The sequence below is a fragment of the Etheostoma cragini genome, chromosome 2 (genome assembly GCF_013103735.1).
Source record: "Etheostoma cragini isolate CJK2018 chromosome 2, CSU_Ecrag_1.0, whole genome shotgun sequence".
Classification (NCBI taxonomy): Eukaryota; Metazoa; Chordata; class Actinopteri; order Perciformes; family Percidae; genus Etheostoma; species Etheostoma cragini.
In genome coordinates this window covers 21,907,490-21,921,321 of record NC_048408.1, presented here as the reverse complement: position 1 = coordinate 21,921,321, position 13,832 = coordinate 21,907,490, and the positions used below count along the sequence as shown (strand labels likewise).

At 38.6% G+C, this 13,832-nt stretch overlaps 1 protein-coding gene across 1 annotated transcript; it reads right to left on the bottom strand.

The window, feature by feature from the left end:
- Positions 1 to 472: 472 nt before the first annotated feature.
- cxcl12b (chemokine (C-X-C motif) ligand 12b (stromal cell-derived factor 1)) lies at positions 473 to 13,471 on the bottom strand. The gene is made up of 4 exons (XM_034899099.1): positions 13,304 to 13,471; positions 10,529 to 10,646; positions 5,205 to 5,288; positions 473 to 3,555 (listed from the first exon to the last, which is right to left on the bottom strand). The coding sequence occupies exons 1-4, from the start codon at positions 13,368 to 13,370 to the stop codon at positions 3,516 to 3,518; spliced, it is 309 nt and encodes a 102-aa protein (XP_034754990.1). The 5' UTR covers positions 13,371 to 13,471; the 3' UTR covers positions 473 to 3,515.
- Positions 13,472 to 13,832: the final 361 nt, after the last annotated feature.

Below are 13,832 nucleotides of genomic sequence, written 5' to 3'. Positions count from 1 at the left end.
TAATTCATGCTACAAAATGCTCACTGACGTTGTGACTGTGACCAAAATAAAAATAACTGATGCCTGATGATTAAGATAATTGATGCAGCCAGGCCTATACCAGTCAACTAATCTCAATGCCTACATGATATGGATTTTGAATTTAACATATACCTTATATGAACAAAGGTGCTTCATCAGTGGTTTTGTTTTGAAGGAGGAAGTTACTTTGGAATAAAAGCATATAGTGCTGGACTTGGTCGAGACCAGCCTGAATATTGGGCGAGTCCAATGTCCAAGACCGAGACAACACAAAAGGGGCTTGTCCAGACTGGAGTGCTTCAGCCCTGAGGCCAGGCATAATAACTTGATAAGCCAACGGTCTATCTAGGACCTCTCTGCCCCTTAAAGGGACACTTTTAGCTTTAAATCATATATTATGAATTATTAATGAATACATTTTTTGACAGACAAAATAAAGGCATGTAACTGATTTTATTTCATGTGACTTTATTGAAAAAGAGATTGAGTATCATACCTAATACTGCCTCTTGGTTTGAAAACAGTGACAATACAGAGAATAATACTATTTTTTTGCGTGTATGAAGGATATGTGACAGAAGCTGCCTCAAAAGAAATGTTTCACATTGTCTTGGGGTCCAAAGTACAACATACTATAATTAGAAACTCACTAGTGGAGATACATGTGAACATGAATGTGTATTTGTTCCAAATAATACACATTCAACATTTCTGTAAAAGCTTTATTTTCACAAAGATAAAGAAGTCTATGTGTTTGTCAATTTAATTACACTTAATAGTTTATGCAGTGACAGTGGCAGTAACACTGCGAGGGTTAAATGTTTCCACAGGGGCCACAGTACTAAACATAAAAGCACTTAAAGTCTAATTAATAAAACTAATTACTTGTTATTACATATGTATCTCATTAAAATGAATCTGTCATGAAACAGTGCGGTTAATAAAGTGTTTCCACATGTACTGTAATACAAAATATTTTTCGTGTTACTGAGATAATCATCTCATTATACATAGAAAAGGTTGAGGTTTACAGAAGTAACGCACTCTTCGACGTAACTATATAGTTAATAAGGTAATGTGGGAATGGGTGGAGGTGTAAAGAATGAAAGGAGGCTTTTGTCGTTGCATGTCAGTGCATTTGAAAACAGGAACATTTTATCTTATTTAGCAATGTTTTCAAAGAAATGAGTATAATCATATAAAATGAATGTCCATTAACTTCTATTACCTTAATGGAAAGTGAATTACACTTACAGGATTATTGCACCATTAGCCCCAATTTGATATGAGTATCGACTGTGTTCAGGCACTCAGCAAATAGACCGTGTAAAACAAAAGAAAAACAAAGACCAAAGAAATGAATACAACCAAACACAACGGGCATTTCAATTTTAGGGAAAAAAAAGGAAGTGTTGCATGACAGCAGTTAAGTGAAAGTGAAAAGAAAAGCCTGTGGGGTGCTGGGAGTGTCCAGATTGAAAGCACATGTTGGTTGGATCTCAACCTAAAGGTATTGTTCTGTTTTGGCTCTGCAGCTCATTGACACGTAATACATCAACCCCAGCAAAACTATTAAAAATTGAATCAAGTGTTCGACGGGGTCGACTGGTGTGCTGAATGGTTTCCTGACTCATGTAACAAAGTGACAGCAACTTTTGTTTTCAATCACTGTGTTGAACTCAACAGATTTCCCACAGTTCATCGTTGTTATATCTCAGATGGGTTGATAAGGAAACAGTACGGAAAACAATAAACCAGGAGGACGGTATTTTTGACGATATATATTTGATGTGTTTGGCTTACTTTTTCCATCCATATTGTAAATTTTAAAAAATGAAAAATCTTATCTAAGTGTTGCATTCTATTACATGTCTGTGAAATATTGCATGAAATCTTAAAAATTAAGCTTAATACTGTTTCTCGCATCCAAAGGACTATAGCCTTCATTTAGTAGCTGCATGCCTGTACACTGCATTAAAAAAGCACTTAGTAGGATTATACACAATATAAAAATAAAATAATAACATTTAAAAGACACATTTGATAATAAAGTGGCTCAAATATATACTGTATATGTAAAAAAAAAAATCTTTTGCCACCTTGAACATTCCCTTTGTGATATTTATCGTTCATCTGTTTAATGTGACAATTTATTAGCTTTTCATTCCTACCAAGGACAGGTGTTGGCATGAAAATACTGCAGATGAATTGCTCTGTTTTCATGATATACATTTACCTATAGCCTCCTTTGATAAGGTGTGAAAGATTAAAACTGATGATGATCTACGGTTTTCTTACAATGACTGAAATCAAAAGTCATGCTTTTTGAGGTTCACGGGTTTCTTCATGTAACATGTGTTACTGCTTTAATATTTGGTCTCTGTTTACTGATATGTTAAATCAACAAAAACAGCTGCAGTGATACGGTAAGTGTTTCACTTCATTGTAGTACTGTACATGTCAAGGCCTTAGCATAACATCAGCTTTATGTTTTAATTTTTCATAACAACAGCCCTTTAAATATTTTGTGACTGGTTTAAAAAAAACATAATTGTGTTTCATAAAAGACATAAAGGTCACGACATCCCTTCTTAAATCTTGCATAAAATAAACAGTGAAGTATAGTTATGTCAATGGCTCTGATCACGTATAAATATGTAGCACCACAAAATCTGTGCTGGTTTCTTAGCAGTGTGTGTAAGCTTCCATCCATTTGTTGCTCATAGTGGAGCAACTTAAAAACAATTCAAGATATTGCTGTAGCATGGCTTTTCCTGATTGGTCACTGCTTGTGAAGGGTAAACACCATTGGCCAGCCTCTGTTACTGCCCATGACCCCTCAGTCATGGAGTAATGCCCCTTTCACTCCTTACCAGAGCAAAGTCCGTAACATCTCCATCCCAAATACATTGAAATAAGAGTAGTCACTCCTTCTAAAAATAGTATACATGGAGATAGTACTGTGATAATAAATGACTTGGTTCACACCTCTTCAGTTTGCAAAACCATGATTAATATATAAGACATGACCAACCGACAAAATCCCAATCCTAATTTCCTTACAGGAGAATGATTCGGACATGACATGAAGGTAGCACAAAGCCTTGTATGAAACTGAAAACTCAAATTGTTCCTCTCAGGCTGTGTGAAGTTGAAAAGACTGCACACACACACACACACACACACACACACACACACACACACACTTACATACGTATCTGACATTAGCATGTGTTCCATCATTTCAAGGTATAATTGCACCTGGTGCTAACATGGAGAGATGGACGTGACCACGTGGGTGTTCAGAAGGTTTGGTGGCGGTGCTGGGGAAGACACGCTTTGGCGGTGAAGTGCTGGTTCTGCAAGCGGTCCAGACTGGTGGACAGGTAGATACAGCTTGTTTACATACATCCATAGCAGTGACAGGGAGGTATACAGGCTCGACCCGGGCCAAGGATTCCAGGCCTGATAACATACATGTCTTCCCTTTTTGTTTAGTTTTTCTTGTTATTGCGTCTTCTAGATTTCTTCACCCTGGAGAAAGATACAGAATGATGAGTATTTATTAGAACAAAAAGAAAAGAAGATCTTTGTATCTATTCTTTTGCCTAAACAGATGGGAAAGTCTGTACAGCACCAATAGATTGACTGAGTTTGTTGCTATGAAATCCAACCAAATCTAGTGGTATATTCAAACATGATGTCCTGCAGTTTTAACCCTTACCTTCATATGTCAGTTGATAATTAGTCTGGCCAAGTACAAACATTTAATTAACCAATTAACACTTACAGCTCTACTATTTCCCCTCAATCTCCCTTGTCTCCACAACCTCCTCCTCATGACTTGGGTGTGGTACGTGCATGTAATGCTCACTACATTAAAAAAAAAATTACCTGGGTACACAGTCCAGGCAGCAACAAGGATTCCTTTCAAAAGAGTAATTGGAAAATATGTGTAGCATACAAAAGGGATTTCTGGGGCACAAGACTGATTCATGTAAATCTTGTCTACCAGAGGATATGAATGTGCAGCGGGGCACGTGCCGCTCATAGCAGAGCGGTCATGGACATGTTAGGGGCCTCAGGTGTTGGCAAACAGTTTTGATGGTCGAACATTATAAAACGTAAATATAATTTATGTGTAACTGTAACTTAAAATGAAAGAGGGTGATGCTGACAAGAAGCAGCCATGCTATAAGAAAGGTTTGAAATGAGAAGAATTCAAGTTGTGATTTCCTTTGATGTGAAGACAGAAGACTGCATTTCTGCATAGCCTCCACACACACACACACACACACACACACACACACACACACACACACATGCATGCACACAAATGACAGGCTCGAAACAAGGCTCAACAGTCACGATGTGTAACTCCATTCTCTACAGGACGTGTTGTGTGATCCCATGCCTGCTTCAACAATCTGCAGTAACTCCCTGGATAATTTCATTTTAACTGTAGGTCACTTCTGCATTCATGCAGGTCCTTTATTACATAACACAAACAATATCTCGTAAATCCTCAAAAATTACTTAATTGTTTGTTATCAAATTGTGCATCAGCTATTTATGGTGTATTAAGAAGCAGACATGCAGCCTGGCTATAATCACCGCCAGACATGTTGGGAAAAAAACTTTTTAACGAGGAATACACACATTTTAACTGCACAGCTCATTAAAAATTGAATGAGCTGCTGCAGATTTTACTATGAATAGTAAATACTCACAACACTGCATCCCAACCGGGACAACTCTGTCACTGACGCGCAAATAGTGACAATAAAAATGTAAGAAATGCTTCTTAGGAATGAAAAAGTATTGTTAAAAATACAATAAACTAATGATTTGGTGCCTTAACAGTGAGCGAGCTGAGAAGGTAAAAATTGTGATTTGATTCTTCCATGGTCTTCTGAAGTCACAGAAACATGCTTATGAGAAAAAAGGAACCACTATTCTGTCTCAACGCCAATTATTTTGCAGATAATAACTCTGCTGCTTACATCAACTATGTCAGTGATTTCATAGAGTAATTGTTGGCAGGAAACTGTGAAATGGTCATTTGTGGTTTATTTCTTCTTTGTAGGCTCTAATTCAGCAGAGAAGAGAGCTTTATATCATGTCTGTTTCTGTCAGCGATGTTTGTGTCTGCACAGAGAGAGTGAGCTGGATTTTTGTCTTACTTGTTAATGGCGTTCTTTAAGTACTGCTGCAGCCACTTGGTCTCCGGGTTGATGCAAACCTCCCTGTTGTTCTTTAGCTTGGCACTGTGTGAGGAAACAGAAGAATATGAGGGATTAGACGCCACAGTCAGAGAAGTTCTGCAATAAAGTACTGCACTGTTGTTCTTGTGAATCAGGAGCAGTAGAGATAGAGGAGGGAAAGTGTTTTAGTCTAATCCAAACTCTGTACTGGAGAAACTTTTCACCCCAGAGCTTTTTTGTAGCCAATCTTCAGACAATGGCTTACAGTACAGAGATTGGATCTATTGTAATAGGTGTGTGGTTAACAAAAGTGTAAGACCTCTCGGTAACCTCAAGGAAACTTGACTGGCATCTTTTTAAACACATATCCTTAAATGACCTGGTTCAAGTTCCTTAGTTGGCTCTATTGGGTTCCACTTAGGAATTTTCTCCAAAGGACCACACAGGTGGTTTTTAGTTTATTTCTTTTTATCACTTTTGATCTTTCCGAAGTGAGAATAAAAGTTGACAAATTCTTTTTTTTTACTTTTCTCAAGCAAATTTCCATTTTCGGCAAGTTGATGAAATTAATGAAAAGTGGTTACTTGAAACTATGGTGAATTGGCAAAAAATTGGCTAAAAAGCCTGTAATTGAATAATGGTAGGACGAAATGTACAATTCAGGCTATTTGGAGTTGTTAAAGTCATACACACACCGAGGTTCTTTCAAACCTAAATGCTCCATAAGTAAGATTTATAACTCCCCAAAGCATTATGAAGATGGTTTTACTGTTTGGGAGGTGATATTGTTTAAGTTACAGATGCTGATAATGCTCTAAAGGCAGATACTTAACTTACGGCTAATACATCACATTAGTTTTATTTATTTTTCATAAAAGCCCATATCAACAAAAACTCAACTAAACCTTTGTCTTACAACACACCCCAGTTAATTAAAACCTGAGGATCTAACAAGCTTTCACCTTAATGTCAAGAACAAAAGAATCACACTGCTGCTGCTCAATATGACATCAGCTAACTTGCATTATTTTGACCAAACATGATATAATACCCTTTGTTAGTGCATATTATGACATGAAAAAAAAGAAAAAGATCTGCTCTATTTAAGGCTATTTACTCCTGTGGAATAAATCAAAGGATCTCCATGTTGAAATAAGCACATAATGTCAAGATAATATCTAATATGGTTTATGAATGTTGAGCTCAGAAACACCTCAGCTAAGCTCTAAAAGCCTCAGCACATCCTTCACCACTTCCAAGCTGAACACCAGAGGATTACTGCACATAACAGGCTGTCCCCCCCCGGTCGGCGGTGAAAAATCACAGCTCTCAGTTTCCACTCAGGCACAACTGAGGTTCACGTGGCCAATGCCACTGCACTGTGTGGCTTATACAGCTGTTTTTACACCCCACATCAAACAGCTTAACCAATAGTTTGATGTAGAGTTAGTTGGGGAAAGCATTTTGGTCAGGCTGGTTGTGGATTTAAACCTATGGTGCTTATATCCGTGGAATAAGGAATTCTAAGCAATCACAACCAAACTCATGGCTCGTTCACATGATACAAGCCTTCCCTGATCACGCACCACCACCACCCCTCCCCCACACAGTTGCTAGTAACCAAGGAGGACACAGAGAATTAAAAAAAGATGATGGACTTTTCAGAAGAGGTAATCATCTTCACTTGAATTTCTGCACGGACGCCACAGTCTTCTGAACATAGCCATACTGAGAAATACAGAGACAGTTGAGTGGAGCTGATAGTCTTAATTAGCTGTGCAGCAACTCATTTGGAAATGGCTTGAATGTAACAAACCTTCATAAATTACAAAATGTTATGCACCAAAGCTTTAAAAGATTTGAGTGATCCTAGCTTCTTACTTATTTTAATTCAGGGATACATCTAACAGACATTGTGACACGTGTCACACTTATTTTAGGATGCTGGAAATCAGCTTAAACTCTTCACAGAGTTGTTTAGGCAAAAGGAAAAACAAAATATAATGAGGGTGGCGGTCTTTTCATATGATCTTAAGTCCTCTTATGGTACAACATGCAAAAGGCCGTCTATGTTTTCTATCACTACTGGGTTGTTTCATGGTGCTGTTTGTAGGATGAAATCTTTTAAGTGATTGTGTTATAAATGTTATTCACATTGGTTTGAATGTTGTTCAAATAAAAACAGCTTACATTTTTATTTATTACTAAATAAAAACATTATATTGTATATTTATCATTTAAATTCTTTACATTCATCAGAAATGTTAATACTTTTTAGATAATGATTGCATTTTGGCTCTTTTTTTCAAGAGAGTAAATTAGAAAAACTGAGAACCTGAACTTCTTTTTCTTTAATTAAACAGTAGTAGAAAATGTGAATTCTCAAAAAATCGGAGTTTACAGCTGGACAACATGGCCAAAATCTGCTATCCCAATACAGGTCAAATAACTCGACAGCGATATAAATCACGAAATAAGTGTTTTCTTATTTCTCATCATTCAGTAAAAAAAATGAATAGCCCTCATGACTTAACCACATGGTAAAGCTTATTTTTGTAAATTTCTGTGTGAAGGAAATACTTAACAAAATCTTTTTTGTGATCAAACCTTTGTTTATTTTTATATACTGTATTGAATGAACTAAACATTTTGAAAAACTTTAGTAGAAAAATGAAATGGGCAGGGATCATTTGACGAAAACTATATAATATAAATAAATATAATTCATAATAAATAAATAATAGGAGTTTGGCTGCTGTGTTTTTTTTAAATTGCAATGGAAAGAAACAGGAAACAGAAAAACACATGCACAATATGTATTTTAACATCATTTTGACGATGTATACAGGAATAAACTAAAGCAGGAGCTGCAGAGATTTCAGAACGATCACTTAATGATGAACAGCTCTGTGGCTGCAGAGAGTCTGTGTTCTTGCGAGTGATGTCTGGCTTCTTGGTGGAGAGCTGAGCCAAAAAGGCAGCAGAGTCTCGCCACCTCTAAAGATGTGGATCTCACACCTCGGTGGCAAAAGGTTGTGTATGAGAGTCAACGACTCAAGAGGTGTCTCTCCTCACTGTTCCTCTTTCTCCTCCCTCTATCTCTCTGTCACACCACTCTGCAAATTAAACACATTCCTCTGCGACCCCTCACTGCTCCCCCTTCCCTGCTCCTTCTTCCATGCTTTCGGATTCAATTTGAACCCCCACACTCTCCTCCACCCTGTGCTACCCCTTTAATATGCCACCTCCCCTGTTCCTCATCCCATTTAGATGCACACACACGGGTGAATGAGCGAATGGCCCCTAAACCTAAAAGAGCAGTTAAGGAGCGTCAATCCAAGCATCATCTCCAAATCCCACAAACTCACATCTGAGTCTGGAGGCCAAACAGCTCAGTAACTGGATCTGTGTTTGCTGTTCCTCTGGGGATGTCCCGTCTTCCCCTCCTCTTTTATTTTATTAGGGTTTGCCCGATCATCCGCTCAGGAGCTCTCTGCTGTTTAGATGTGTCTCCCTTCATCCTGTTTATCAGTCTGCTGGTCTGGATGATCAACTGTGAGCCTAAACCCTAATTGACTTGGCTGGAATTTGAGGGCCGGAGTTCCACAAGCAGCAGGTAGTAATTACTTCACAGCAAGTAAATACCAACAGCATGCTGGGACGGTCGGGAAAGGGTGGGCGGGGGGTGAGTGCACACGACAGGACGCAGGACACATGGGGGAGGGGGGACATGAGGTATGGCATTACCAGATTTTTCTCATCTGCCTCAATCGAGATATCAGAGCAACTCTGCTGGCTCCTCGCCTGCTTGAGTGACTTCTTGACTCCTCTGCCAGTTTTGTGGAGGGAGGTTAGATGGAGTTTGAGTCCCAGCTGGAGCGTTGGGTGTCCTCTCTGACCTTTTGCCATTCGCTTTACCCCTTTTAACAGTCATGAGGCCCCTCCCTTTTTGGCAGAAGCCCCACAGCCTTTAAGCCTTTTGGTTGTGAGGCCTCTGCTGTCCCGTTTTCTATGGCCGACAATTGAATGAGGCTTTTTAGTTAATGTGTTCCAGACTAGTGACATTATTCTTAATGTTGCTAGGCAGTTTAAGGCGGGAAATATATTTTAAAAAGTGGATATGGGACACAGGAGGTCAGCAGAAATACAAAGGTAATCTCTTTGACCCTTAATTATTGCTTCCTTTGCAAAACATAAATGGCCCCCTCGAGCTCCGGCCGTCATTGCTTTCCTCTTTCTGAGAGGATTGTGTTGTTTTAAACTCAGGCCTCTCATTAGCGAAAGAATAGAAGGATATTAACATCGTGCTTCACACATCCACTCTCTGTGTTTTTAGTGGAGAAGGGCATTATTACATGGTTGTTTTATAAACTAAGTTATGGTGAAAAGTGATGGAAATAAAATGTAAAACAAGTGAAAAAGTGAAAAAATGAGGATAGTGAAGCACCAGGCCTATGCCAAGGATTATTTGAAATAACACCGACCTAAAAAAATGATGGCTTTATCAAAAATAATAATAATATAAAATAAATCAAGGATCAATTCAGTGCTTTGAATAAAAAAAAAAATTAATACAGCACAATAGCCAAAAAAGGGTCATCAGATAAGGTAGACTGGAAAATGAATGAAAAAATGCAAATATGACCCTATTTTTACACTGGATTCCACACAAGCAAAATCACTCGCACAAGCACAGCAAAGAAATCATATGCAGTAAGTTGAGATCGGCTAGATTCCAGTTGCTCTGTTGTAGTCAATGACGGGTTTAGTGCCAGGTGGAATTATTCTCAAAATGGGACATTACAGACTTTACGTTGCTTCTTCTCAGCTACTGATTTCCACACATGATGCCTAGGAATGCTGCATTTAGATACATGGGCTAATCAAGGGGGCATCTTGTCCAGGTGAGCACTGTGCATGGACCCAACGAGGTTCAGCCACAAATTAGGTGGTCATATATTTTATACCTGTACACATGGACATTCAGTTAAAACAAAGACCTTAAAGTCCCTGAACGTTTTTTGTCAGAGAGTCGGACCAAAGTTGAACGGCCATGGTCTTTGTAGCACAATCAATGTTTTGCCCAAAAAACTAGAAGCTTGATTTCACTTTTAAAGGCAGCATTGATATGACTCTGACCAGCACAGCTTTTGAAGTTCACCTTACACCAACATCTAAAAATAATGAACACAAAAGAGCTTGACAAGTGACAGAATCGTTTAAATGATCATCAACCGTGTGCATAAGGAAATACATTTCTTCAAGTTAATTACCACAATATCCATTTACAATCATCCACTCACATGACTTGGAAGGGGCAGTTGGGTGTGTGGAGGAACTTGAGCTCCTTGATGGAGCGCTGAGGAACCGTGTTGAGGGTTGAACGACAATAGCACCGCTCTACCAGACTGATGGGTTTTGCTGCAAACACACAACAGGGAAAACATTCGGCTCTTAGTGTTGCGTAAGAAACATCTTAAACAAGGCACAACAGCAGTATTATTAAATTAAAATTACTTTGAACTTTTCAAATAGGCCTAAGCCTCGTTTCATATCAGCATGAGGGCAAGAAGAGCTTAATAACAAGCTTTCATGAGTAGAGGATCACACGCACAGACACACACGCACACACACACACAAACACACACTATTGTGAAAACTTATTTTGATCTAAAGGTTTTGACCAGATTTAAGCAGAAGTAGATAAAGTAAACGTTTTATTGTTCATGAAAGAGAGAAGGGTTTTGGTTAATTCGCTAATTTACATATTTACATTAACTTAAATTACAATCCAAACACAGTAGCTTCTACTTCATTTCCGTTGTGATGAAATGCTTGACTTCCATCAGAGGACAAATTATAAGCATGTTTAATCTACTGTAACAAGACCTTACAAAGCATGGGAACGTATGAGTTTACCTGCTATTGCTCTGAACAACATGTTCATTAAAAAGAGATTAGCCCTTTTTTGACCAGTCACACTCACACACACATGCAGAATTTCAGCTTTTCACTCCCTGAGCATTCAGCTCGGCCACTCGGATGGAGAAGGGTCCTCTACATTCAATTTCCAATATTTGCCCCTTTTATGAAAGAGCACTCTGCGGCTCAGACAGCATCAAGGGCCCCTGACAAAAAGTCACCTCAAGGACATTCTTAAAATGATTACAAATCACCCTTGGGCCTCCATGGAGGTTTGTGGGGGGGGGCAGAGGACCACAGATTCACCCAAGTAACTCCAAGTACACACAATTACAAACAGATTTTAACTTAATTTGCCCCAAAAAAAAGAAATAGATTTTATAGATTTTCAAAAGAAATTATGATGGTTATAAAAATGTCAGTGAAAACAACCTACAATAGCACTTTCAATATCAATTACACACAACTGGTATGAAAGGGAAAATGCTTCATTGAGGCTGCAGTGTGTATCAAGAAATGATTAGAAAAGTTCACAGAGCAGATGTTTTGTAACAACTCATTCTTTGGATCAGTCATTCCCTGCCCAGATAAAAAACCAACGAATTAAACCAGTTCATCATGTGCAACAGACATACAGAATCAACTAAAAGACCATTTGTTCTAGGGTTCAATATATTCCTAATGATATGCATGTTTGTAATGCAACATCAAGTGTGTTACCACAAATGGCTAAATCCTCAGTAATATCAGCCTAATGATTCACACCCATTCAGGGTCCATTCTCATGCAAACTAAGGGATCATTATGCAGCACGCAGCACCGGGGCCAGAGGCGAGCATCTACTGCTATCACTGCCGCATTGCTTATCCCTAATTAGAAACTAATTAAAAGAAAGCAAAGGGAAAAGACAAATACACACATTTGGACCTAACTCTTTAATATGCAACCAGGGGTCTTACTGGGGCCGAAACAACAAGCTTAGCACAACGCAAGGCCAGGCGACTCAGCACCCTTCTGTCACCTACCAAGGTTAACATGTGGGAGATTAATGTGGGGTCACTGTGGAAACCGACCTCCTACTGTGGTACGTCAAGGATTTTAGGCCAAAATACTGAATATAATGAAAAATTGCATTATTCTAAATCTATTATTATCATCATTGTTATTTAAATTGATCCTTTAAAATGTTACAAAAAGATGCAGAAGTAATGCAGATGACTGATAACAATCAATATAATACATATTGTGATTTAACTTCTGTACCAGCAATCAACAGCTGCCATTAACTCAGTATGAATTTTTTTCATAAGTGATTCATCTGTGATCACCTTCTCAATTATTCATTTTGGGCCATAAAATATCACAATTCAAAATTTCCCAAAGCCCATTTCACATTTGCAGTTTTTTTTGAGACGAACAGTCCCAAATCTGAATATGTTCAATTTGCTATAAAAAAAAATTAAACAGCCAAAAAAAAAATTATACAATCAATCAATTGTCAAAATAGTTGCAGATTAATATTCTGTACACTGACCTATTGACTTATCGATTAATTGTTTGAGCTTTTCAATAATCATTTATTCAATACAGGGAAATGGTGGATGAATCATTTTGGATGAAAAGTCTACTCTCTTTAAACTATTATTCCATGCCTGAAAAAAACACAAGAACTAAATTAAAGCAGGACATCATAGTGCTGGAGTTTAACAGCAACAAGAGAGACAAGATATTTAAAATGGTATCATTCTTGTCTGAAGCTAATTAAACTCATGAACCATCAATCCATCACCATTCAAGTGAATGAAACCTGACAGAGAACTAGCAACAATGTCAAAAGTTAAAGTTGGATAATGAACGAGAAGTTCATCTTTATTCAAATGTCAGACATTCACCTGATTTTCTAAAATAGACTGCATAAAATAGACTACATGTCAAAAAAGTACACTAAAATAATCCAAGCGCTAAAAGCCTCAGCATTCAGACCTCCCCATCTTGAGATGGTTTAGAGGACTTGTTGCTTTAAGACTAAAACATCTCATGTAACAACATTCCATCAACCAAGAATCAATGAAAACCCTCAAACAAGATCCCTCAAAAACCCTCAAACCAACAACCTCTCTGCACCGTAAAAAGTATCCGGTCCGTCCTGGACTCACCATTGGAGGTTGGTACATGTGTGGCCACGGCCAGCAGAGCCATCAGTGCCAGCAGTTTGACATCCATGGTGGTGGGCTAACAGGCTGCAGGGGGGCTGCTCTCTCTCTGCTACAATCCAGGGCACAACTGTGACTGCCAGCTCTGCTCTGCACTGTGTTAAATCTTCAGCTGGGAGAAAAAGAGCGAGAGAGAGAGAGAGAGAGAGAGAGGAAGAGGGAGGAGGGATGGAGTTTCTCAGGAGGGCGGGGGATGGCTCCCATCCTGGAGGGAGGAGAGAAGGTGAGGGAAGGTGGTGGGGGGATTGGGAGCAGCAGCTAGTCAGTAGAGACTTCCTCGATTGTAAATGTGTTGGCTGGGAATCAAGGAGAATAGTCTGAGGGGAAATCTTTCTTTTTCCCACTACTTTCAGTTCTCCCTTTTGTCTCACTTTCTCTGTTAGGGTTGCTCTTTTGCCTGTTTCATCATCTTTGTCGTCCTTTTCTTTTCCCCTTTTCCAATTTATTTGCCACTTCTTGCCACCTGACACAC